Source organism: Prionailurus bengalensis, chromosome B1 (assembly GCF_016509475.1).
Source record: "Prionailurus bengalensis isolate Pbe53 chromosome B1, Fcat_Pben_1.1_paternal_pri, whole genome shotgun sequence".
In the NCBI taxonomy this organism is placed as follows: domain Eukaryota; kingdom Metazoa; phylum Chordata; class Mammalia; order Carnivora; family Felidae; genus Prionailurus; species Prionailurus bengalensis.
In genome coordinates this window covers 32,664,888-32,692,143 of record NC_057344.1, presented here as the reverse complement: position 1 = coordinate 32,692,143, position 27,256 = coordinate 32,664,888, and the positions used below count along the sequence as shown (strand labels likewise).

The window sequence follows — 27,256 nt, the reverse complement described above, 5'->3', positions numbered from 1 at the left end:
CCCACCACCCCTTGCTTGCCTTCAGGATTTCCTAGCCACCTGCGATAAAGGCAGGACTTTGAACTTACATGCTCCGCACTTTTCAGTACAAAGCTAGTCTCTTTTTCTTTTTAGTATTTATTTGGTTATCCAAACCCCCTGATTCCTTCCCTTATCAAGTTCACCTTTTTGCTTTAAGATTCCCTGCCCCCGCTCAACTGATTAGTTTCCAGCTAACTGTATCAGTTCCTGAGGTAAAGAGAACTGGGCCATCTGCTTGGAAAGGTAGCTTCTGCTAGGAATCTCTGGCTAATATAAAGTTGTATGACATTCAGTGGTTACGCTGTGGCACTAATTACATTTTGCTGAGTATCCTCCACACTCAAGTGTGGGCTGGACCATCTGTGAGCGCGGGAGAGAGCTCAACACCTTTCAAAGCACCGAGTCCCAGACCAGATGCCTCCGTGGCCGAGGCGGGCTCGAATTAGCTAATGACATGACGAATTCTCACAAAGCCTTCACGTTAATGTTCATCTGATGGGAAAAAGGCTAAAGACGAAATCGAATACGGGTCCATGAGTTGTTATTCATTCCCCAAAGGCTGCATCGCTGTGGCCAGGGATGACAAGGACCATGAAGGTCAAGTCTTCTTTGGATGCTATGCACCTGGACTTTGCCCGTTGGGTACAAAATGCCCTATAGAGAGACAAAAGTGTGCAGTCTAAAACACATGCTAGAAATACAAAGCGTCTTACCTGTTTGAGGACCAAGAGCCAAAAGAATCCCAAGCTTCTCTTCGAGTTAGTGGAGTTCTGTGATTTTTCATTGTCTTGGCTTCCTTTTTATATGCAACTTTTCCAGGACTGAAATCTTTCCTGCTGGCAAATTATACCGCACATGGACTATGGGTTTGTTTTTTTTTGATAGTGATTTTTGTTTTAATCCTCACAGAAGGCCCTTTAATAGTGTATGTAATTGGAACACCCACTGGTGTGTCTGTTAAATTTACTTAAATCTTGGCCATTAAAACCTCAGCCAGGACTTTTGTACTGAGGCCACAATTCACAGATTAAAATCAAGCTAGGTTGGATTCTCTTGAGGAAACAGACCTATCCAGAGTTCCAGGAAAACAGCTGCTGTACCTTAAGTGATGTTAAAGGCTCACATAAAAGCTTTCACAAAGGAAGCCATGTAATCATTTTAGAAAGGAGTTTAGTCAGGATGCCCGGGAGCTGGTCTCCGCTCTTTGGTTCTTCATTTGTAAGAAGAGCTGATTTGTAAATAATAAGAAGGGATTATTGGCACCCTACCTATACCCATATACGATCCTGAAGTAGATAATGGGGGTTTGAAAATTTCCCAGTCTCCTACCCACCAGGTTCCTTCCTTGACTTATCTTGAAAGCCTGCTGATAGCATCAGAAAGTTGAGAAACACTGTCGTTAGAATATACTAAGCCTAAAACCACCTAGAACCTACTTGGGTCCACAGTGTGACTCATTTTAGTAGATACTGAGTTAAAATAGGCAAGTCACTGTGCTAAAGGCAGTGGGAACACAAAGGTGAGAAACATACGTAAGCATACATGCGTAAACATACATGCGTAAGACCAGCCTCCCCTATGACAACAGTCCCAGCAGGTGGTTATCATTATCCAAACTTTACAGATAGGTGTTCCAAGCCAGGGCGGGAGGGGACCCTGGGGATGTTTTATTTACACAGTATAAGCATTTACAAAAGCAAAGAGAGAACCATTACTCTTTATTACTTTTATTTGAATACATGATTGTCTTCCCCTAATTTACCCCTTGGGTTGTAACTCATAATGGTCAAGGATCCCATCTCCTCTAAACTTCTGTTAAATCCCTAGCATTAGTCAGCCTTTGATAAATTTGAATGAATGACTAAAAAGTAAGGGCCTTTATTTTTATTTTATTTATTTATTTATTTTATTTATTTATTTATTTATTAAAGTAAGGGCCTTAAACAAGATTGGGCTTAACGCTTCCTCTTTTTCTGCATCAAAGATACGTTTTATCTGACATAGAATTAAACCTTCATATAAAATTGTGTGTAAGACCTATTACATTAGCTAAACAGTAAAATGGCTAAGAATAACTAGATATTTGTTCATTTTAGAGCCGGGATTGGCCGTTTTCTCCTCTGGTAGGATGCTAAACCAATCAGTCATCGCCCAAGGGTAAATTAGGGGAAGACAATCATGTATTCATGATACTCTTCCAGAAGAATCACATTTGCAAGGATGTCAGTATAAAGAGCAGTGCCGTCCTGCCCAGAGAAACTCTTTACCCAGCCATTTCTGTGGAGGTTGTCAGAGTCTCATGATAGGCTGGAGAAGGAGATAAGCTTTTTTTTTTTTTTTTTAAATTTTTTGTTCAACGTGTATTTATTTTTGGGACAGAGAGAGACAGAGCATGAACGGGGGAGGGGCAGAGAGAGAGGGAGACACAGAATCGGAAACAGGCTCCAGGCTCTGAGCCATCAGCCCAGAGCCCGACGTGGGGCTCGAACCCACGGACTGTGGGATTGAGACCTGGCTGAAGCCGGACGCTCAACCGACTGCGCCACCCAGGCGCCCCGAGATAAGCTTTTAAGTACAATTGCAAACAGTGAAAAATCTCAAAAAGAAAAATAATGTGATTTAACTTATTTTCATTATTTCATTAGACACTGAATAATTTAAGTGCCATTCTGACATGAGAGAGTAATCTCATCTCACTAAAATACAAAGGTAATGAGAGGCTCTCTTTTTCAACAAGAGCTCATTATGTTTGAACGGCACTTAAATTGCCCAGTTGACAGTTTGCTAAAAGAAGTGTGCTTCTCACGGTGTTGCGCCAGCAGATGTGGTCTTGGGACAGGACCAAGGAAACGGGAGTGAAGACTCCTGACCTTTAGGGTCACGTTAATCACTTAGCTTTGGTTAAGCATCAGTGGCTTTCTTGTACGTTATTTCTATCAGTCGGTATTTTTGGAAACAGGTTTTGAAATTTTTAGATGAACACAGTGGCATGGTCTATGAACTTACTCAATATGCGCGATGCCAAATCTGCATCTCCTTAGATCACATAGATCTGAAGCGCAAAGGCCAAATTTATTTTCTGCAGTACCAAGGAAGAGATTGAATATGCAGTTAATGGAATTTTGATGTTTAGGGACACATTTTGAATCTTTTCTCTTTTTATTTTTGAAGGAGAAAGAGACAGAGTGTGTGGGGCAGGGGCGGGGGGGTGGGGAGGCAGAGAGAGAGGGAGACACAGAATCTGAAGCAGGCTCCAGGCTCTGAGCTGTCAGCACAGAGCCCGACGTGGGGCTTGAACTCACAAACCGCGAGATCATGACCTGAGCTAGTCAGAGGCTTAACCGACTGAGCCACCCAGGCAGGCGCCCCTTGAATCTTTTCGTAGTTCCAAGGATAGATCCATTTATCATGAAGCTTAATTTAGTAAACTGGGTTTAAGTATTGGATTTCATAGTTGTCAGAAATTTTTTCTCAATTTAGAAACTTCTAGATCTTAAAGGATATGGCTTTAGGAGTGCCTGGGTAGCTCAGTCCGTTGAGTGTCCGACTTCAGCTCAGGTCATGATCTCGTGGTCCGTGAGTTCGAGTCCTGCGTCGGGCTCTGTGCTGACAGCTCAGAGCCTGGAGCCTGTTTGAAATTGTGTCTCCCTCTCTCTCTGACCCTCCCTGTTCATGCTCTGTCTCAAAAATAAACGTTAAAAAGAAAAAAAAAAAAAAGGATATGGCTTTAGAGGGAAAATGGTTTCATTTTCAACCTTAAAAGAAACGCCTAAAAATTATTAAAATGCCACAGTAATGACTTAGCAATCTTGATGAGTGACAGACGCAAGCCTCTTTTTGCCCTAATGTAAAATCTCAGCAGGAAGGGTCCGTGGTGAACTCCTGCTGACATATTTAAAGGTTGTGAAAGGCTTTCAGAGAATTAATCCTTGCATAAGGTGCTTTATGCAGAAAATAACCGCTTTTCTTTGTAGAGGTGGACCTTTTTAATTTTAAAGATAATACCTCCTTGGAAATTTAATAAAATTCTAGGCCTTTTCATTAAACATGATTTGAAGTTGACATGGGGGTAGATTTATAGTATAAACCACCCGTTCGTAAAATGAGCAACTGGAGAAAATATTCCATGCCTTGATTTATGATAGTAAATCACTGTCATAAGAAAGTGAATTTACACTATTTCCTACTAAAATTTCTTTGAAACCGTAGTTGAATTAGATATGACAGCATAATAAATACATATGGCTCTAAATAATTACAGGAGTACTGAATTTTATCAGTATGCAAAATCTGATTTCGATTTTCTAGCCCCCCACCCCCAATTGTATTTTCACCTGTGTACAGACAAGTTCCATCACTAGGTTTAATAGAAGTTGTACTCTTTTGGAAACTCCTGCCTCAAAATTCTCTCTCCTACGAGTCAGGTGAGAATGTATTGGGGACAATGTACTCAACCAACCTAATAAATCTAACTTGTAATGTTCATCAGCTAAAGAGATGAACCATTGGAAGTCTTGTAATTGAACCTGTGTTGTTAGCATGGCAGATTTTAAAAAGAGGGTCATAAAAAAAACCATGCTTAAAGGGGTAAATTTGCATGAATGGCCCTTTCAGACTAATCCATTGTAAGCCTTGTGTTGGATTTCCTTCTCCACCCAGACCCTCGGGGCTGGTCATCAACTTAATGCCGAAGAAAGGTAAGTGAAGTATGAAGTATGGTCAAGAGTCGATTTTCAAAAGTACGACTAGAAACTCCTTTTCAACATTTCACATCGTTTATTAATGCAGTATACATTAGATCCAAAATCTGCAGTTTCTAAGCATACCATGTTTAGACCTTTCAGATTCTTCTGCATTTTTAGGTTTATGTCTACAGAGGTACCCTTAAGTGGATGAACAAACACATTCTATAATTATTGAAAATATAGTACAGAGTGAAATGATTTAAATATAATTTAGGCACATATTGATTATGAAAATAGATATCTCTCAATACAATACTTCTCTGTCTTGGTAAAAATAATAAAGCAAAGAAAATAATTCATTTCTGAAATTGCTTTCCCTCACCTGTAAAGGTGCGAGCTCTCACTACGCATATGCACCCTTTACCGTTAAGGAAAGCTTTGCATATGTATACATAGAAGAGTAAGCTACGTAAATATTGAACACGCGTCATTCTCCCAAAGGAGACAAAGTCGTTTTTACTGATTCATTGCTTCAAACTGATGAGTCTGTAGAATTCAGAACCTATTTGGACACAGCTTATATCCCTGCTCTTGGGGTAGACATAAGGACAACGGGTTATTGGTAAGGAAGTACAGGTCCTGTCTCTGCTATTGCAGAGAGGACTCAAGAAAAGCAGGCTAGAATTTGAACTAAATCAGAAAGAACCACAGGTGCTGACTGATTGGTATTACATCTCGGACCAGTCCAACGCCTTTAGTTTTGTTGAAGTTTTTTTGGTGGCTATCATCAAATTGCCAATTTAAAATCGCTTCCCTTCCCCTTGTAGGGTTTTAACGGCATTATGTTGATTTCCAAGAGATGACAGTGGACTGGGATTTAATGCCTATTTCTAAGCTGGCCCTGTTGAAACTATTTGGCATTTGAATTAAATTACTATTGACAATGCACCTTGGTTTTTTGGTTCTGACATATACTTCCTATCCTTCTTTTGACTGTACAGGAGAAAACAAGGCTAGTAGTGTAAATTGATAAAATCGCCTGGTTTGGCGTTGAGTGGAACTTGCTTAGAATGAAATTCTAAGGATGCTCATTTAAAAGTTGTAGCGACAGGTAAATTCTTTGTCCATCTGGAGAGTTCCACCTTAACTTGAGCTGACATTGAGGTCTTTTCGTTCACTCAGTCTCAATCAGTAAGAACCGAGGATTTAATTTAGCTACTGTTTTGTTCTAAAAAATAAACGTTAACAAGAACCTGAAAAGAGAGCCTTGGGGAATCTGATCTCACCATATTCATATGGCATGACAGGTATGTAGAGTAGGGGAGGCATCACTAAAGCTATTAATAAACCTGAACCTTTTCGAAATTTTCGTAAAGTTTAACAATTTAAATATCCATACTGTATCTAGAGATTCAATAAATATAATTGCATATGTTGTGCTTTTCATAAATTAAAATCCTCGAATACATTTCAAACCAAGATGGTATTTCCACATCATGCCTATTTAAAAGCAAATATAATAGATCCTATTTCTGGTCATAAAACCAGCCAAATCCCCCTAACTCCGCTCAAAAGGCAGCAAGCTACTCTAGCTTCTCTACATCTATTAAATGAGTGCTTCTCTGTTAAAATCAGAATGTGGAAAAAAGTCACTTTTTTCCTTTATGCACCGTTGAGAACAAGCATAATCCTCTAAATGGGTTTTTGTTTGTTTTTTATTCCCTTACAGTGTTACTTCTTCTAGACAACTGAATGGGTGGAGAAAAAAAAAAAGTGAGAAGGACAACATTTTTCATCTTGGGCATCTTCCTCCGGCCCTGAAATTCTCATCTGACACTCTGTGACATATGTAGTGGGGTCAGCATCTCTTCAAATATAGCTCCCTTCACGTTGGAACCTCTCAGGTTGGCTTCTTGAAGATCGCACCCAGACAGGTCGCAATTCTGCAAGACAAAAACAATATTCATGAAACTAAGATTCCTGGGGCACGTGAGGAAAATGTTCCAACGTCATGAAACCCTGTTATTTCTGGAAGACTGCCGTGTTAGAAAAAAGTCAAATTTTCTTCTATATCTGGAGTTGTTTTCTCTAGGTGAGTGGTCAGGCTGACAGTCACAAATACTGACAAACAGAGGTTAAAGAGGGAGTGTGTCTCTTCTGTTCCCATATTTTAGAATCGGTCATTTAAAACCCAGAATGGACTCCAACGTAATAAATATTATCTATGCAAATTTACCACAATCCGAGGACAACAAAAGGCAGGGCAGGTAAGCACTATTTAAAAAAAACCCAAAAACCTGAGGGGCACCTGGGTGGCTCAGTCAGTTAAGCCTCCGACTTCAGCTTGGGTCATGATCTCACGGTTCGTGGGTTTGAACCCCGTGTTGGGCTCCGTGCTGACAGCTCAGTGCCTGGAACCTGCTTCAGATTCTGTGTCTCTCGCTCTCTCTGCCCCTCCCCTGCTCCTGCTCTCTCAAAAATAAATAGATGTTTAAAAAATTTAAAAAGAAAACAACTGAGAGAAAGAGATCTTACTTACTAATTACATTATAATAGATTTTTCCATTCCCCAACTCGAACATTTTTATAGCAGGGAACTGTTTTTTTTTTTTAAACCCCAAATTATGTGCACAATTCAATGAGTTTTAACAAATGTATATATAACAGTGTAACTACCACCACAATTGGAAGCTGCTTTGAAATTTCTCTTGAGATCACAGAGTGGCAGATGAGACAGATCGTGGGTAAGTCCTTGGGGATGGTGGGTGACTGCACATAACCTTTTAGGACAGAATGTCACCAGCTGCCCTTCAAACAGTCAACCTGACTAGTCTGCATTCATTTGCCATCAGGAAGACTTCTGGTGTTTACCTACACGGTAACTAAAACCAAGGGGAAAAAAAAATCATTTTTGGTGACAGTACCAAAGAATAAAAAATTAAGGAACTGTGCTTATAATAGGCTTCTATTTTTGGCCTTGGGCAGGTTCTTTTTGCCTTTAAGTTTAATGGGGCCTGCCACTCTACCGCTAAGATCTGTCAAGAGAACAAAGCAGAAACATTAAAAGGGAAAAATCAATGACAAGCCAAATTTTGACCCACTCTTCTCTCCAATCCGATCTATGCCAGGTTTTCCCGGATAAGGCTGTGCTGTTCAATATGATGGCAACAGCCACATGTGGCTACTTATATTTAGATGAATTAAAATTAAGTAAAATTTAAAAATCCGTTTCTCAGTTACACTGGCCATCTTTCAAGTGCTCAACAGCCATAGCGCCTGGTGGCTACTGTCCCGAACAGATTTAGAACACGTCCAGCGTTGCAAAAAGTGCTAATGGGGACAGCACCAAGAGACCTATCAACAGCCTTTGAGCCTGCCAGCTACATTTGCGAATCAAGACAACATATATAATTCTGATGAAAAAGACGTGCAAAGTTAAAAGCTCAAATCGTGATTCAAAAAGAACACGATTCCAATTTAGAATAGGCTCTCTCTTAACCTGATTTCAAACCTGGATATCTTTTACATTTCTCAAACAGTTAAAAAGATAATCTGGCCCCATTTAATTCTGTCTGGACTTAAAACTGAAGAAAAACACAATAAATTCGATTAGTAAAGCAGTCATCAAACTCATCTACTTGAAGGAGACCCAAGGAACAGAGGACAAATGAAATCGGCTTCGACCGACTGTCAGGTGAATCTTTCAATCTGAAACTGGGACCCATGGCCCGTGTGACTGAATCCTGCTCTGGGAGGCACGTCTGCTGAAACAAGCAATCGACAGGAGAACACCGCTCCGGCTGTGCGGGCGTGCTCCCTGGCAGTTTTTACCAGCCAATGACTTTGTTGGTGATCTCGATACATTTTGCAGGACAGGCTCAGTAACTGTAGATTACCAAATGCTCTTCAAACATTGGTGACTCACCTCTAAATCCGTTCCTGCCAGAGTTGCGCCTCGGAGGTTACAGTTCTTCAACTTCGCATTTTTTAAGGTAGCAACTCTCAGGTTAATTCCTGTCATTTGACTTCCTTCCATATCCACACCTTTCAGATTAGCACCTACAGTGAATATATTTTGATAGCAGTTGGAACTTCAAAATATTTATAGTCCTCTCCCTTCAAAAAACCGCAGGTTTAGTTTACTTAATGGAGGTGAATGACAGGCTCTTTAACTTTTGGAAAGGACTCTGTGAACCATAAATCTCAGTCTCTCAACCAACTTACACATATAAAGCGTTCATTGTTAACAATCTGTTTGCTTGTTCTATGAATTAAGAATGTTTTAGTCTATATTTTTGAGAGAAGAATTCAATTCGGTCTTAAGATAATTAGCACTTTTATAATATGCTTCCGTAAGTTTATGATAAGGAAGATAAGTCCCCTGTACTCTAAACATACAAATAAATGAAGTGACCAGTTCACTGACACAACAGAGCAATAAGATATTCATAAATAAAACATTAATCTAAAAATGACAGAAACTGCCTAGCTTTGTGCAAACTGAAATTCATTTTAGTCACTGTGAGCGTTTACTGTTTAATTTCAAAGTTCAAGATGTTGACATTTAATTCTCCAACTGAAGCCTTATTCAATGGTAGAGGCTGGATTTCCCCTAACTTCTTGCCTAGCACATGACTGAGACCAAATACGATGGCAGAAGAAATCTACCCCCCAGTAGTGGTCATGATTTTTCCGTAACAATTATTTTGTTGGGCTTTTTACTTTGTGATATGTTCTCACCTTAGAAAATGTAATTATAGATAGAATCTCACCTTCTAAATTGGCTTTAAGACCAGAAGGATCTTCAAAATTACACAGTTTCAGGGATGCCCCTTCTGCATTAGAACAGAGCATCTTGACTCCCTGGAGATTTGCACACTGGCAAGAAAAAGAGAAAAGTCCATGTTTTAACATTCAGAATTTTGTTTGGAAAAGAAAAAAATGGGCTCAAACAATAAAAGAAAAAAATAGAGAAGGGGAGGAAGCTCAATTCCATACACTCACAATCAATTATTTTCTGTTTATAATGAAGACTTTTCTAACTGGAATCAACCAAGAGCTGAGAACCACTTTGAAGAAACAGTTCTTTTGAAAGAACCATTTTCAAAGAACAACAACCTAATTAACAACAGCATGTCCATTTTACACAGATAATAGTTTAGATAAAAAAAAAAAAAAATGGGGGGTTGGAGCACCTGGGTGGCTCAGCTGGTTGAGTGACTGACTTCGGCTCAGCTCATGATCTCCTGGTCTGGCCCATGGGTTTGAAGCCCACCGTTGGGCTCTGTATTGACAGCTCAGAGCCTGGAGATGGCTTCACATTCTGTCTCCCTCTCTCTCTGTCCCTCCCCCGTTTACGCTCTGTCTCTCTCTTTCAAAAATAAATAAACATAAAAAAAAAAATTTAAAAAGTCGGGGGGTTAGAACTGTAACATCCCTATTTCTATGTTTATAAACAGTCCTGGGTAGGACACTATGAGAGCTAAGATGTATGGGTAAGGAACACATAATCTTATCAGGAGTAGGGATTTCTCTTCTTTCTTACTGCAGGAATCAATAAAATTCTTGATGTTCAATCATGCTATTACTACCTTCATTTCATAGGTCAGAATACTAAGGCCAGCAGTTAAAGGTATCATCTAGCTACAAAACCCTACAAATTGTTTGTCAGATCTTCATGTACCAATCACTGCTACACAACATTGTCAACCTTGAATGCCCAAATTATAGCACAAAATACAAAGAGTAAAAAACTAGAAAATATATGTTAGAATTTTAAATTATGTTAATTTACCTCTGAGGATTCAGTGCCATCAGATCTGAACTCCAACAACTAGCAGATAAGGCAGGAAGCCATAAAGTTGACATTAACATTAGGACTTCCCACACTGTGACCATCAAAGTAGATGATGAATGTAAAAGTGTCTTAAAAGTTGTAGGGCACTATATAAATGATAATTGTAGTTGTCATTATAACTACAACAGTGAAGAATCTAAAAATCCTAAGGCTGATCACGTTACCTTATTGCCACACCTAATAGGAAAAATCCTGTTTTATGAGTGCAATTCCATTCACCATACTGTCAATTCTGCTGAAAGGGAGATAAGCTGCAGATCATTTCAGATCACAGAAAGCTGACAAATGCACACACATTCCCACGTCTGCCTCTACAGAGGTAGTACAGGTGCTATGGCACACAGGCAATACAGCAGCTCAGCCTGAGAGGTAAGAAAATGAGGATGCAGAAGGACCAAAATAACTAAAAGATGACGGTGTTTTAAATACACAGAAACATTAATAAGACAGGAAGCTGATCATATAAAAATAAATGTCTCTGGTTCTCCGTGCCGTGCACCCAGGTAAAACAGACTGTAGCTATTATCTAAGTTCCTAAGGCGACAACCCAGGGAAAGCACCCTGCAAGTAGGTAGGTGTGACTGTAGCCCCGGCAAACAGCCTGCGGGCAGGTGGCTTGGCTGACCCAACTACAAGCCCAAGGTGGCCCCAGACCGGCCCTTGACAGCACAGGGACCAAACCCTGCCCACAACAGGCAAATGGGGCCACTGCAGCTGACTGAAAGCTAAAGCAGCTCAGCCTTGATAGAAGGGCCCACGCAACACACACGGGCGACACCTATGCCTGAACTGCCTGGTTCTGGGGAAAGCAAGGGACATGGAACTACAGGGCACTACAGGACCTCTTCTTCATAAGGCCATTACTTTTAAGAGCAGGAGACATAGCTGACTTTCCTAATACGCAGAAACAGACACAGAGAGTTACACAAAATGAGGAAACAGGAATATATCCCAAATGAAAGAGGAGGACAAAATCAAAGCAAAAGAACTAAATGAAATGGCGATAAGCTATATGCCTGATAGATAATTCAAAGTAATGGTCATAAAGATACTTACTGGATTTGAGAAGGGTGGAGGATCTCAGTGAGACCCTTAACAGATGGGAAATATAAAAAAGAACCAATCAGAACCAAAGAGATGAAGAACTTAAGTGAAATTAAAACTACACTAGAGGGAATAGATAGTAGACTAGAGGAAGCAGAAGAACGGATCAGTGAGCTGGAGGACAGAATAATGGAAAGCACCCAAGATGAACAGCAAAAAGAAAAAACTCAGTGACATCAAGTGTAGTAACATATGCATTATAGGGATCTCAGAAACAGAAGAGAAAGAAAAGGGGCAGAAATAATAGCTGAAAACTTACCGAATCTGGGGAAGGAAACAAATCCAGATCCAGGAGGAAAAGAGACCTCAATGGAATCAACTTAAGGAGGTCCACACCAAGAGACGTAATAATTAAAATGGCAAAAAGCAGTGATAAAGAGAGAAATTAAAAGCAGCAAGAGAAAAGAAAACAGTTACATACAAGGGAAAGCCCATACGGCAATATGCTGATTTTTCAGCAGAAACTGCAGGAATGAAGAGAGTGTAGGACATGAAAGGAAAAAACCTGAGATCAATTATACTCTACCCAGCAAGGCTACCATTCATAATAGAAAGAGAGGTAAAGCATTTCCCAAAACAAAAGATGAAGCAATTCATCGCCACTAAACCAGTCTTACAAGAAATGTTAAAGGCGATTTTTTGAGTGGAAAGAAAAGGACATAATCAGGAGTAAGAAAATTAGGAATGGAGAACATTTCACAGGTAAATGGAAATATAAGTAAATGAGTCACTTATAAAATCAGGAGGGAGGTTACAGCACGAAAACAATAAAGTCAATTATACCTATAAAAATAAGTCAAGGGATTCACAAAATAAAAGGATGTAAAGGATGACACTATATACATAAAATGTATTGGGAGGGGAGTAAAAATTTAGTCCACCTACAATGGGTTTAACCTTAAGCAACTAAGGGGCACCTGGGTGCCTCAGTCGGTTGAGCATCCGACCTCAGCTCATGTCATGACCTCGCATTCGTGGGTTGGAGCCCGTGTTGGGCTCTGTGCTGACAGCTCAGAACCTGGAGCCTGTTTTATATCTGTCTCCCTCTCTCTCTGCTCCTCCTCTGCTCATGTTCTCAAAAAATAAAAAAATAAAAACTTAAGTAACCATCAACTTTATACAGATACAGAGATGTTATATATGAACCTAACGGTAACCACAAATCAAAAGCCCATAATAGATATGCAAAAAACAAAGAGAAAGGAATCCAAGCAAAATCACTAAAGGAAGCCATCAAACCACAAGGAAAGATAGGAAGAGAAGAAAGTAACCAAGAACTACCCAAATAACTGTAAAACCAGTTAACAAAACGGCAAGAAGTACATCCGTATCAATAATGACTTTGAATGTAAATGTACTAAATGCTCCCATCAAAATATATTGACTGAATGATAAAAAAGCAAGAACCACCTATATGCCGCCTACAAGAGACTCATTTCAGACCTAATGACACACATAGATTAAAAGTCCTAAGGTAATTATAAGTACGGCTCTGTCCTCAAACCTGACCCTTATGGAATCTCACAAAAAAAACAAATGTATAAGAAATTCAGTGAAGTTTTCCATCTTCAACCACAGAAAGCATGTCATTCACCCTCCAACTCATCAAATGGTACAATCAGGTCACCAACAGTCACCAACATGGAGGGTTCAGAACTCAGCTGCTTAGTAAACCAGCTGTTCAGAGTTTTGCTACCTTAACTGTATCAAGGGGCATAGGGCTTTGATGAAAGCAGTTATTACCATGATTTCTAATGTATGACAATGGTATTAAGATTATATTTTTTAAATGGTCTTTAAGGGATAAACAAAATATTTACAGGTGAAATAGTGAGTTACTTCAACATAATCTATAAAGAGGTATAGACAAGATTGTTTATATGTCGATGATACCTTCTGAAGTTACATCTGAGTTAATAGATTTGTAACAAGGAGGATTCATTATAGTATTCTATTTTTGTATATGCTTGACATTTTGCACATGAAAAAGTCATTAAAAAAAGAAATAAGGAAAAGAAAACGCATGTTGTGTAGAGTCTGTCTACCTCCAACTGTGCTAACACATTAGTCTCTTCGGGCCCAGGCAAGTCTCTAGGTTTCAGTTTCTCAGTCCAACAACAGGGTCATATGTGATGACCATCAAGGTCCCCGTCAGCTCTCACCATTCTAAGTCTTGAATACGCAACAGATATGTAATAGCTGAGTTATTACATCAGCTTCTATGCAGCATGCTGAAGTCACTGATGGCAAAAAGAGTGTGCAGAAGAAACATTCTTAAAGCAGGCTGACAGAATAATGTGGCACAGACATGTTCTGCTCAACAGAGACAGCAGCTGAGATCACCTTGGTTGACAGCAGAATCACATGGTTCCCATGGAAAGGTCTCACAGCCCGTGAAGGATAAATGGGGTGAGAAATTAAGAAAGAGTAGTGGAGGGGTACCTGGGTGGCTCAGTCAGTTAAGCGTCCGACTTTGGCTCAGGTCATGATCTCGCGGTTTGTGGGTTCAAGCCCTGCATTGGGCGCTGTGCTGACAGTTCGGAGCCTGTAATCTGCTTTGGATTCTGTGTCTCCCGCTTTCTCTGCCCCTCCCCCGTTCACACTCTGTCTCTCTCGCTGTCTCAAAAATAAACAAACATTTTTAAAAAATAGTGGAGGGGCACCTGGGTGGCCCAGTCGGCTGAGCGTCCGACTTCGGGTCAGGTCATGATCTCACGGTTCGTGAGTTCGAGCCCCACGTTGGTCTCTGTGCTGACAGCTCAGAGCCTGGAGCCTGCTTCAGATTCTGTGTCCCCCTCTCTCTCCGCCCCACCCCTGCTTGTGCTCTGTCTCTTTCAAAAATGAATAAATGTTAAAAAAAAAAAAAAAACTTAAAAAAAGAAAGTGGAGCCATTAGGTGTATCAGCAGACTGCTTAGCACACATCATGTTCTGTAGATATGATGGCTATTCATTAGCATTCATCTTCAAATGCCAAGGACAATTAGCAATTAGTTTTGACTTCACAGCCTATATACCCTGGGCAATGAATGACTCTTCAACATGAGCCACTTCTAACGTTAGTAATTTATAATTCTATAGCACTTCAGTTTATCAACTGTATAGGATGGATAGAACAAGTATTTACAGTTAAGAAAATTATGGTGCAGGTTCAGAGTTAGCATTACTATAATTAAACAGAACTCAAAACCAGCTCTACTGAACGACCCAGACTGTCTTTTTATTTTTGTTTGTTTGTTTTATCCTTAACAAAAGCCAGACAAGTGATCTCTCATCATTTCCCTATTTAAAGACTAGGTCCTTCAGAGCGCCTGGGTGACTCAGTCAGTTAAGCTTTCTACTCTTGATTTCGGCTCAGGTCGTGATTTGACAATCATGAGATCAAGCCCCGTGTCTGCTGGGCATGGAGCCTGCTTAAGATTCTCTCTCTGCCTCTCCCCCGTGCGTGCATACACATGCTCTCTCTCTCTCTCTCTCAAAATAAGCAACCATTAAAAAATAATAATAAGGACTAGGTCCTTCAAACTTTTTTCTTTGTGCTGTCACTCTTTCACTCATTTTGCTAGCAATGTGGTCCTTCCTCATAAGATGGAACAAGTAGAGTGAAAATAATGGAAATGTATATTGACAGATGTTGTTATAGATCTGCTATTACAAACTTCATGGAAAAATAGGTTGCAAGGAAGGAATACAACTAAAATTATGAAATTCAATAACCATCTATTCAATGACTACTTAAAGCAATGTACCATATTAGGTGTTGTTAATTCAAAAGACATATAGACATGGGCCTTGGTATTAAGGAACCTGAAGTTGTTAGAAGCGAGTACATTTCGCTGCTGGTTCTGCATGTATCCTCTAACCCCAAATTAACATAGGTAATTTTTAGAGAAACACATGCATATGCATATGTACAGACACACATACACACATGCATATACATATGTACAGACACACATACACCTATACACATACATACACATTTGACCCTTGAACAACATGGGTTTGAACTGCATGGGTCCACTTATATGTGGATACTTTATTTTTATGTTTTTAAAGTTTATTTATTTATTGAGAGAAAGCATGTGCATGTGTGCGGGTGAGTAGGGGAGGGGCAGAGAGAGAGAGAGAGAGAGAGAGAGAGAGAGAGAGAATCCCAAGCAGTTCCGTGCTCTCAGCACAGAGCCTGATGCAGCATTTGATCTCACCAACTGTGAGCTCATGACCCGAGCAGAAATAGAGTCAGATGCTTAACTCACTGAGCCATACAGGCGCCCCATATGTAGATTTTTAAAAATCAATACAGTGCAGGACTGTAAATGTATCTTCTCTTCCTGATGATGTTCTTACCCATTTTCTTTTCTCTTACTTTATTGTAAGAATACAGTATATAATACATATAACATACAAAATATGTGCTAATCAACTGTTTATGTTATCAGTAAGGCTTCTGGTCAACAGCAGTTAGTAGTGACATTTTGGGGGAGTAAAATTATATGCGGATTTTCAACTGCACAGAGCAGTGCCCCTAAATCCCGTGGTGCAAAGGTCAAGTGTATATACATACATATATGTAAACACACACACACACACACACACACACACACACACCACACGTATGTAGATAAAGAGAGGAGAGCCACGGAGATGCTAACTTACACAGACTGGCACCCCTCATGTTTATTTCAAAATATCTCTGCCAAATACCTCTGGAGCAATTTTTTTCCCCATTCCAGAAATGCAGTTGAATAGAAGATTTCAAAAGTCCTTTTCAGCTTTGCCCTACTAATCCCACTGAAAATAGAAGTCCTGATAAAGTATACTATATTGAGGAGATCAAGATCTAATTTCCAGATTTAATTTCTTATTAGTTGCTAACTCTTTCAGATCCTCACTTATTGAAGGATATCAAAGTTGCAAAACCGACACATTTCACTTTCAGGGTCTTGGGTTTTATCATCCGTTTTCAAGCAAAATCTCTAGTAAGAGAGAGAGATCATTTCTGCTCTTTAAGACTGTTCAACAGACTAAACATTTAATTTTCTCTTGTAACTAAAGAGGATTCTTACGTCAAGCACTGATCCGGAGAGATCAGCTCGTTCAAGATTTGCACAGCAGAGATTAGCATGTGCAAGATTGCAGCGGCTTAAATTGGCCATTTTGAAGTTAATGTATCGAAGGTCCAAACGGGAAAGATCAGCACCACTGAAGTTTAAACCCTAAAATTAAAAAACACAAATTGTCACAAAATTTAAACCATCTGCTATATCACATTTAATTACTATAGCTAACCATCAAGTTTTTTAGACGCAATTGGCAGTTCAGTCATTTGGAGTTTACAAGAATACATGATCAGATGGAACTTAGATATAACATGAGTGTCCTTAATGGGTTCTTGGTAAAAGAGACTCTAAATGTAATATTAGAATGCAGCCTGGGTATACCTCATTTATGTGCAGAAATTTCTAAGGAGTGATTTGTTGGCCATGTACATGTTGTAGGTATTATTTATATAGGTCTTGTAAGTATTCAATAATTCAAGGTAGTTTAATTTTTTTTTTTAGTATTTATTTTTGAGAGAGACAGAGCGTGAGCGGGGGAGGGACAGAGAGAGAGAGAGAGAGGGAGACATAGAATCCGAAGCAGAGTCCAGACTCCGAGCTGTCAGCACAGATCCCAACGCGGGACTTGAACTCATGATCTGCACAATCATGACCTGAGCCGAAGCTGGACACTTAACTGCCTGAGCTACCCAGGCAACCCCAAGGTAGTAGTATTCTTAAAATGTAAGTATTGTGGTTTTTAAAACCTTTAGTGCTATAATACATAAGTATCTGCCACTGCCTGGCCATACATAACAACTGTACAAAAAATTGACTCTGTATTTTAATAGCTGCAATTTCTATGCCCTACTCAAAAACTGCTACGTGAGACATATTAGATAATAAAAAATGCTATTACACCTCTTTTTTTGCTAACCATTTTGGGATTAAATCAATGTTATAACCCATAATTAACTTCTATCTTGCATGAAATAGGAACACAAGGCAAAAAAAAAAAAAAATCCTAGAAGAATGTAAAACTTTACTTACAGCTTTGCTGACACCAATAACTCATGTAAAAGTCTGCTTTAATTACCTGGCAACGCAATTCTGACTTGGTTGGAGTGGCTAGAAGAAATCGAACAAATTCCTTTCTTGATATTGGCGAATGATCCTCTGGTGGTTGAGAATTCTTGAAAAAGATATTAAGAAATCAGTGGAGCATTTTGGGAGACAGCTACAATAAATGTAATACTGGCTAATGTAAAAAGAGCTTTACCTTTATTGCCACTTCCAGGTGTTCAATCAATGAGTCAATACCAAAAAATCTGGCTTCTTCCAACACACCTATCACAATAAAATCGATTTGACTTTTAATAGAAAACTATTCATTTTAATATTTATGGAATTTTTTGTTCAATCCTCACAATACAAGTGAAATTCAACAAGTAGGTTATCAATCAGAAAAGTAACTAATGTTTAGAACATGCATAAAGAGGGGCGCCTGGGTGGCTCAGTCGGTTGAGCGTCCGACTTCGGCTCAGGTCATGACCTCACGGTCCGTGAGTTCGAGCCCCGCGTCAGGCTCTGTGCTGACAGCTCAGAGCCTGGAGCCTGTTTCCGATTCTGTGTCTCCCTCTCTCTCTGCCCCTCCCCTGTTCATGCTGTGTCTCTCTCTGTCTCAAAAATAAATAACCGTTAAAAAAAAAAATTTTTTTTAATTTAAAAAAAAACATGCATAAAGAATATTTTAAAAATATTTGTGAAACAAAGTTTTTCTAAATAGTTTACATTCAGCCAAAGAAAAACATAGCAAACTAATGAATTAGAATGAAAGCCTTTCAGATTTCAACATTTTCTGAAAATCACTTAAAAAAATTTTTTTTAAGTGTTTGTATTTATTTTTGAGAGGGAGAACGAGTGGGAGAGGGGCAGAGAGAGAGAGAGGGAAACACAGAATCTGAAGCAGGCTCCAGGCTCTGAGCTGTCAGCACGGAGCCCGATACAGGGCTCAAACTCATGAGCCGTGAGATCATGACCTGAGCCGAAGATGGACGCTCAACCGACTGAGCCATTCAGAAACCACTTATAGAAGAGACTCAATTTTTAAAAAAAGATTTTTTTTTTTAATGTTTTATTTGTTTTTCAGAGACAGAGAGAGACAGCATGAGCGGGGGAGGGGCAGAGAGAGAGGGAGACAGAATCCGAAGCAGGCTCCAGGGTCTGAGCTGTCAGCACAGAGTCCGACGCGGGGCTCGAACCCACGAGGGCCGTGAGATCATGACCTGAGCTGAAGTCGGACGCTCAATCGACTGAGCCACCCAGGAGCCCCTTAAAAAAAGATTTCTAAATGACAGAAGAGATTGTATCATTCACTTTCCTTAACTTGGTTAAAAAAAAATCTGCACATTCTCTAGGTGACTTATTATGTAATCTGTATGTTCTTACATCTGTTAAACATCTCCATCAGAGTATTTGGGAATAAATTTGGAATCCATTTTCCTTCAAATGACCTCAGTCATTCGGTTAGCTGAGTCTACTTGTTAAAAAAATTACTAAGGACTCAGAAATTACAAAGAAAATAAGAGACATAATCTCTCCCTTGAAATAGTCGCAAGCTAATCAGGCTAACTGTATGTAGATATGGAAAACCACAGCAGTTATCTGGGAAGATTACGATCTCCTCAGGAAAGGCCCAATTCCACCTCTGATATTCCAGTCACAAAACAAAGGTCATCTGACGAACAGCACACTACTCAGGCTGTGGCTCTGGCACAACACTTTCTGGTCCACCCCAGAGGGGTTTCCTCTCTGGATCCCTCACGAAGGGGCAGCCACATATCCTAACTGTCCCTGGTAGAAACCCACCACAGAAAGGGTTCTCGTGGGCCTCGCTCTCGGTGTGCCAAGATCTTCTGAGTCAATCAGAAACCTACCCCTCCCACTTCCGCCAAGGGATGCGGTAAAGATTTTTTTCTACTTCTAGGTTCAGAAGCAAACCTTAAAAACTTCCGGAAAAGCCTTATAAATGCAAGAGGCATCTATGGGGGACAGTTGAGAAAAGGAAGGAATATTTAGCACATTTTCTATCAGCACCAGGAAGAATCAGATTTGAATCCCAGCTCTGCCACTTACTACCTTTTTGGTCTTAGAGAAGCTACTTACCCTTTCTCTTAAAGTTCCCATTCACATTTGTGAAATGGGGGTATTATTACTTTACTCACAAAACTGACCAGATGTATTAAAAGAGATAGGCATATGGGGCGCCTGGGTGGCGCAGTCGGTTAAGCGTCCGACTTCAGCCGGGTCACGATCTCGCGGTCTGTGAGTTCGAGCCCCGCGTCAGGCTCTGGGCTGATGGCTCAGAGCCTGGAGCCTGTTTCCGATTCTGTGTCTCCCTCTCTCTCTGCCCCTCCCCCGTTCATGCTCTGTCTCTCTCTGTCCCAAAAATAAATAAACGTTGAAAAAAAAAATTAAAAAAAAAAAAAGAGATAGGCATATATGTTATCTGGTATAATGCCTGGCGCCTTGTAGGTTCTCGATAAATGATAGCCATGATCATTATTACATTGTATGTTTTCTGACATTTAAGACCATTCTCCTTTTAACGTATCAAATGGGAGTTCAGAAAATTTATGTCAACTTCAGGGAAATAAATATTGAAATGCCAGAAAAGTTCTCAAGTTAGAGAATACCTGAAGTGAGATTTAGCAATGAGGTAGGGAACGATGATTTAAATCAGAAAAAGAAGATTTTGAAGACAAATGCAAACAGAAAAGGAAGACACGATTCACTGGAAAAACTGAAGGTCATTAAAGGCAGAAAACAAAAGAAATAATGAAAGTAAGCAAAAAATATATTCACTGATGAAAGCACAAATTAGGAAGAGCAAGACAAGGTCATTTAAGTCAACAGAGGGGAGAGAAATAAGTCAGTGTCAATGATTATAAAGCATATAACTACTTGGGGGCAACTTGTAGCTGAGTTTGGATGGATTTTATACTAATCAGAAGTAATGTTCTATAAAATGAATCCAGTATAGACCTCTGCTTGCTGAACAACTGCATAAATAAGAGCCTTTTCAGCAAGACACTTGAAAAAGGAGCCAAGCATAGTTTGTCAATAGCCTGTATTGCTGAAGTCTGAGATAGCATGGATGTATATTTCTGACGTTATTTCCTAGGCAGGGAGGATATGAAATGCTGTCAGTGATAGCATAGAGAAAAATTAAACTGGGAAGCATCAAAGAGCCCATAGGATATCCTCAGTGAGATTTAAATGTCCCCAGGAGAAAAAAGTGGCCACTAGAGCGTAAGCAGCAGAGTGATCTAGCTGCTGAAAAGCGAAGGATTGTATGAGAGGGTACTATTGCTTATTGTTCTAATGATAATTTCTGCAGAATGACTAAGGTAAAAAAATAGGTTATACATGGTTTTAAGCAACGGTTGGTAGAAGGTGAAAAATAAATAAAAAAGCAACAAGAATTTGTTATGAATAGGTATGGAGCCAGATGAAGGGTCACATAAGGTCACTTTTTGCAATGGGTAAGCCTTAAAGGCAGTATAAAATTTAATACAGCAACAGTAAAAGTTATTGTTATCTATTGTTCTACAGAGATTGTAAGCTAGCTCCTCCCTGGGGTGCCAGCAGCCCAGGCGGATTCTGATGGTAGTATTTTCAAGATCAGATTTCACACAAACTTTTGGATTTCCAGCTTTTCTTTAAAAATCAAGGCGCTGACACCCTAGGTCCACACACCCGCATGGCAACAATCTGTAGAAGCTGAGAGAGAATGCGCACTCAAGATCACCATGCTCTCCACCAAGTCAGGCCAAATGTAGCCACTTCAAGGCCCATCAGTTTTGAATACGCATCTACTGCTTCATAAGAGCTTTGGTCTGTATCATCTCCATGGTGTGAATATCCTGTGATGTAGTCAGAGACAAGTGGATTCTTAATACTCAGTTTTCAAAGCACACTCAGACTTTCCCCAAGTCACGCTTGGGGAACTGAGTTGTAAGTCGTAGTACTGAGTTTCTAATCCATTCTTATGATTCTGAAGCGGAATTTCCCCTTTTGACGACTCTACATCTCAGTATAATGGGAAGGTCCGTAACTGGAAGTCAAGTCACAGTCCCAGTTCAATTAAAAACAACAAAATCCTTTAGAGTCCCTCGTGATAAAATCTAAATCTATTTAGAATCTAAAATCAGAATTTATGGGTTGTCTAAACATATACCCATAGACACAAAGACTATCTGTGCCTGTTTCTATATCTATATACATTCATATATGCATAAATAATTTGGTTTTAAAAGTGGAAAAGATATACTTCTACCTTATGAAAATATACTATAGTACTAAACAAGTGAAAACAAATGAAATATCCTAAACTTACAAAAATGTGAGGAATCATACTAAAAACTCACCCAATAAATTAATGCCATCATTTACAATGAGCTGTCCGTGACGCAAGTAGTTCAAAATGGGTTCAAAGTACTCGGGACTCCGGTCGATTAAGAAAGCTCCTCTATGATCCTGCTTATTTCCCCAGACACCTGTGTCACCATTTCAGCGAAGAAAACCCCCCATAAACAAGAAACGAAGTTAGAAATTTATGAAGAAAAATTATATTACATACTAGTAAGTTTTTACCCCTGTAAAAATTATTGATACCATTAAAAAAAGCACAGAAGGACAAGAGTTAGGTCAGTATAGCTACAAACAGATCACACAAAATGTGAAAACCATGTGTTGCACTCACCTTTGTCCTTAAACATGTGGGCCAGCATACTGTCAGGTTCTTTATTCACTAAAGTGCTCCTAAGAATTCAGGGAAAAAAATTGATTTCTCCATTTGTCTTTATAAACAAACATATTTTAAGTCAAGAGTATACTCGATCCCAGCTGCTCTTTCAAAAAGATGCATGCTATAACCTGGTAGGAGTGATGCTGGGGAACAAAAACGTGCAGTAAGTTGCCATTTATCAAAATCCCTTCTAATCTGGCACTTCCTTTGACTCAAATATTGTTTTGGTTTCCTTTAATTTAAAACACTCATCTATCCTTCTAGCAAGCTATCATATCACAATATTCTTGACCTAAACTTAACACGTTTCTTATCCCTTTAATCTAAGCAGCTGAGGTCGCTACAGATTTCAATGTTGTTCATCTTTACTTGTGTTGCATGCGTATTACCTGACATCTAAAGAGCATGGTCTAAAAGCCTGAAATATTTGCTATCTAAAAAGCATGTTCATGCCTTTCATGCTTTCTTTGGAATGACTTGGGAATCATTTGTCTACTCTTGAAAAAACTTTCTAAAAAATGGTTTAAGATCACAGAGTACTTTAAGCAGCCATGGAGTGTCTTCTAAGGAAATCAGCAAAATTGCAGGAAAGAACAAACACTACGTAGTGCCCCCCCACCCCGGTCCAACACACACACGTGCACACATTCACATGCACCTACCGTGTAGTTGTAAAGTAACGCCCTCCGACGTTTAACGTTAGCCAGTCTGTGTGAGATCCTGACAACCCTTCAGGTAGTTTAGAATCTGTCTGAGGATCTAGAAATTACAATAAAAAAGTTAAGATTGGGGAACTGGGGAAGATGGCCACAGCATCTTTTACACTAAAAACACACATAAAAGCATACCAGAGCTACCAGAGACCCACAGACAGCATTTAAGACAAAACTAGGTGATAAGGTATTCCCACCAACACCGAAAGGTAGAAGAGCAATGTGGTACTGGCATCTTTGAAGGAAGAAGCTGCGAGAAACAACAGGGTATGTGATAAACCGAAGAATTCCCAAGTAATCCATACTCATTTCAAAGCTCAGTAAGTCGATCTGAGAACACCATACTCAAAGTGGAAGGCGTATCTGGATGTGGAAATGGATGCAGGCATTTGCAGTGAGAACTGAGCAGGGTGGAGATGAGCTCTCAAAACCCACCAACCAAAAATCCCTTCTAGGACAAAGCCCAATGCCAAGGATAAGATGTTGGAAAAAGAATCCAGTTGAACAGAACAAAAACAACAGCGACCCAAGAAAAAGGAGTCCAGATAAAAGGCAGAAAGGTCTAGCAGACCTTTTCAGAATGTATCATAAGGTGATACAGATTTCAGAATGTATCAGAAGGTGACCGCCATACATTTCAATACTTCACAAAAACAACAGAAAAGGGAACTCTAGAGCCATGAAATTAGAAAATCTTTCCTGAGTCAGCCCACCTTTCTCAAGTTAAGGAAACAACTTTTATGTTAAGTGAGCAACAGAAAATCCCATACAAAAATTTTAAAGGAATTACATCTCTAGACAATGAAAATGTGCCAGAAAGAAATGCCCACAAAATAGATAAAAACTATAATCTAATATTCCAAACATGCTGAAGAAGTTAAGTAATACAAAACATGAAAGAACAATATAACTCAGAATTGAGGTGGAAGAACTCAGGGGAGAATTAGAGCTATAATGAAAAACCAATTCAGGGTGCCTGGTGGCTCAGGTGGTTAAGCGTCCATGTCTTGATTTTGGTTCAGGTCATGATCTCACGGTCATGAGATCGAGCCCCATGTCACGCTCCACGCTGGGCGTGGAGCCTGCTTAAGATTCTCTCTCCCTCTCCTTCTGCCCCTTCCCCGCTTGTGTGTGCTCTCTCTCTCTAAAGAAACGAACAAAAAACAATTCAGAGATGAAGATCAAACGAGAAGAAACCCAAGAGAGAATAAACAGACAAAACCTTAAGGGAAATAAAAGCTGAAAAAGAGGAAAGCTTTAAAAATCAATAAGAAATGAAGAAAGAGATAAAAAGGATTTAAGAGAAGATTCCCAATACAGAACGCAAGCACAGAAGATCCCACATGCATACAGTAGGAGTCCTGAAATAAGAAAATCAAAGCACAGGGACAAAATAAACGCATAATTTAAAGTTCAGGAAAACTGTCTTGAAATTAAAAGAACATTTGAAAGTACCTATTGACAGGATCACCACATACCACACACAGTCAACCCAGAACACCCAGAAAGAGTTTACTAAAATTACTTTTTAAAGAAAGAGAATAATCCTTGGAGTGGCTTAGGAAAAATAATCATTAGGAAAGATCAGATGTTTTGGACACCGACATCTTATGTCAGAGTAAGAGTAACATAGTTAAGATATTTAAAGAAAGAAAATGTGAACCAAGGATTTTTTAGGCACCTTGAGGTATAACTGATATACAATAAAATACACACCGTTAAAGTTTGCAATTTGTTCAGTTTTGACACATCATCTTTGACATAACCAGCCAAACTGATTTTCAAGTATAGAAGCCACAAATTGTTATTAACTTGTGAGATGTCAGAGAACATTGTTCGTCTCACAAGTTCTCAGTAAACAATCTACTAGAGAACAAGTTTCAGATGAGCATTGGAGGCATCAACATAAGGACTGGAGGTAAGCATCCAATACACTTAGGAGTAAAGCTAAGTGACAGTTTTAAGAGAGAGGGTATAGTATATAATGGCTATGCAATGGCTATGCAATTTTTTAAGTAAGGGAAGAAAGGAATGAGCATATGCAAAAAACGTTTAACTGTCTTTAGTAATCATATTGGTACTGAAAGTATTGGAACTGTTACTGACAATTTTCTGTGTGCTTTGTGTGGGATGAAGTAAATGAGTGCTTATGTGACATAATTCTATCATTCCCTAGGTCCCTGAAAACCAACGAAAGGAGACACAGGTGTAAGACAGAGAAAGTTAAATAAAAACCTTAAAATCCCGATTACAAACCAAAGTATGAGTATGAACTCATGAACTCTCTCCTTTTTATATAGCACATAAAACTTTAGATCATATAATATATATTACATATACATTTTGTCTCTAGCTAGCTATGTATTTCTAACTCTGTCCATCAAAAAGCCTGGTAAAAATGATAAACCCAGTAAAAGTGAGTCTGTCTGGCACCCAGACTGTATTTTGAAATGACATTTCCTACTAAAAGAAACCTAGGCTTCTTGGAAAAAATATTGATCTGGGTCTGCAACGGAAGGATAAGCTGTACACCCTGTTATTCCAGACAGGAAGGAAGTTCTAAAGACCAACGGAGCTGTATTAAAAGGGGTTGAAGAGACTTCCATCAGCCACATGTAAAATACTCCAGGCAGCAATAAACACAGAGCGTGAGAACATATCAAATATTTTTAAACCCAAGAGTTCATAAGGATAAAACAAAAACACAAATTGATTACTTTTTGTTTCGTTTGTATGTGTGCAATGAACCAATTAAGTGACCACTGCCTGCTAACCACTCTGTTAAGCTAATGGATCAGACGTGTGGAAAACTCTGTGCGCACTGTTTTACGGTAGAGACAGAAAAGCATGTACTTACTTCTAAGTTGGCAGCTGCTGGTGTGCTGATCCTGAGAACTACTTCTATTCACCAAATACAAGTACCGTGATGGCTTAAACAAATTATTAAATATTCAGGACCAGACTGTATGGAACTGAATATATCCAACACTCAAAGAACAGTTAAGCTATCTAAGCCTTAGGCTCTTTCTTTTGAGATGCACGACTTTCTTCGAAATATGTGTCCATGTGTGTATCGTTGATACCAAGTCATTTTTGACCCATTTGATTTGACCACTGGCGAATGATTATCAAACACTAACTTATACAAGCAATACATGCGCAAAAATCTGTTAACATAACCCAGAAATTTCGACATTGCCAAGGAGACAATTTCAAAACAAAAGTTGTAGTTTCTAAAATTGAAACTACCTTATTTGATGAGTCATATTTGATGAGTCTGTGCACTTTCAGAGCATTTTAAAGGCATGGAAAGGATGAGGTATCCACACTAAAATATGACAACATAATTCAAATTAAAAATTTAGTTCAACACAGACACCCAATTTAGAATCAAAAAAGGTATGGTGATCTGAATACTGCCACAAGACCCTTTTTAATATTAGGCTTGGGAAGTACATATAAAATATTTGCATTTTGTCTTTTTCATTTGGGCAGACAAAATTGGCTTTTAAGGAAGTCACTTACCAATAAATGGTTCTCCTTCACACACAAACAAAACATCATCATCCCTGGGGAAAGCAAAATTTAAAAACCACCATCAAAATCCAGAAATCACCTTAATTATCAATTGATTAGAGGAACTATACCTTAGAATTATGTAGAAGGCAGGTTTTGCTATTAATCTCTATTGCAAAGAAGAAGTTGAATAAGTTTCCAGTGCTTTGCTTAACTTTTGAACTATCTTTGGATTTAAATTCACATAAGATCCCACACATGGAAGAACTTTTAAAATGGAAAAAACTGGGGTGCCTGGGTAGCAGTTGGCTGAGCATCCGACTCTTGATTTCAGCTAAGGTCAAGATACCGTGGTTGTGGGATCAAGCTGAGTGTGGAGCCTACTTAACATTCTCTTTCTCTCTCTCTGCCCCTCCCCCACACTTGTGCACGAGTGTGCACGCGCTCTCAAAAATAACATAAAATGAAATGCAAAAAAAAACCCACAAAAAGACCAAAACCCACTTTGCA

At 39.2% G+C, this 27,256-nt stretch overlaps 1 protein-coding gene across 1 annotated transcript in view; it reads right to left on the bottom strand.

The window, feature by feature from the left end:
- Nucleotides 1-4,777: 4,777 nt before the first annotated feature.
- KCTD9 (potassium channel tetramerization domain containing 9) overlaps nt 4,778-27,256 on the bottom strand; it is a 37,556-nt gene continuing 15,077 nt past the window's right edge. Inside the window, exons 3-12 of the mRNA XM_043561391.1 lie at nt 26,756-26,799; nt 23,180-23,276; nt 22,473-22,531; nt 22,138-22,266; nt 17,988-18,055; nt 17,805-17,900; nt 16,736-16,885; nt 9,479-9,584; nt 8,632-8,765; nt 4,778-6,649 (exon numbers count right to left, since the gene is read on the bottom strand). Of these exons, the coding sequence (XP_043417326.1) occupies nt 6,533-6,649; nt 8,632-8,765; nt 9,479-9,584; nt 16,736-16,885; nt 17,805-17,900; nt 17,988-18,055; nt 22,138-22,266; nt 22,473-22,531; nt 23,180-23,276; nt 26,756-26,799 (1,000 nt within the window). The 3' untranslated portion in view covers nt 4,778-6,532. The remainder of the gene's footprint in view (nt 6,650-8,631; nt 8,766-9,478; nt 9,585-16,735; nt 16,886-17,804; nt 17,901-17,987; nt 18,056-22,137; nt 22,267-22,472; nt 22,532-23,179; nt 23,277-26,755; nt 26,800-27,256) is intronic.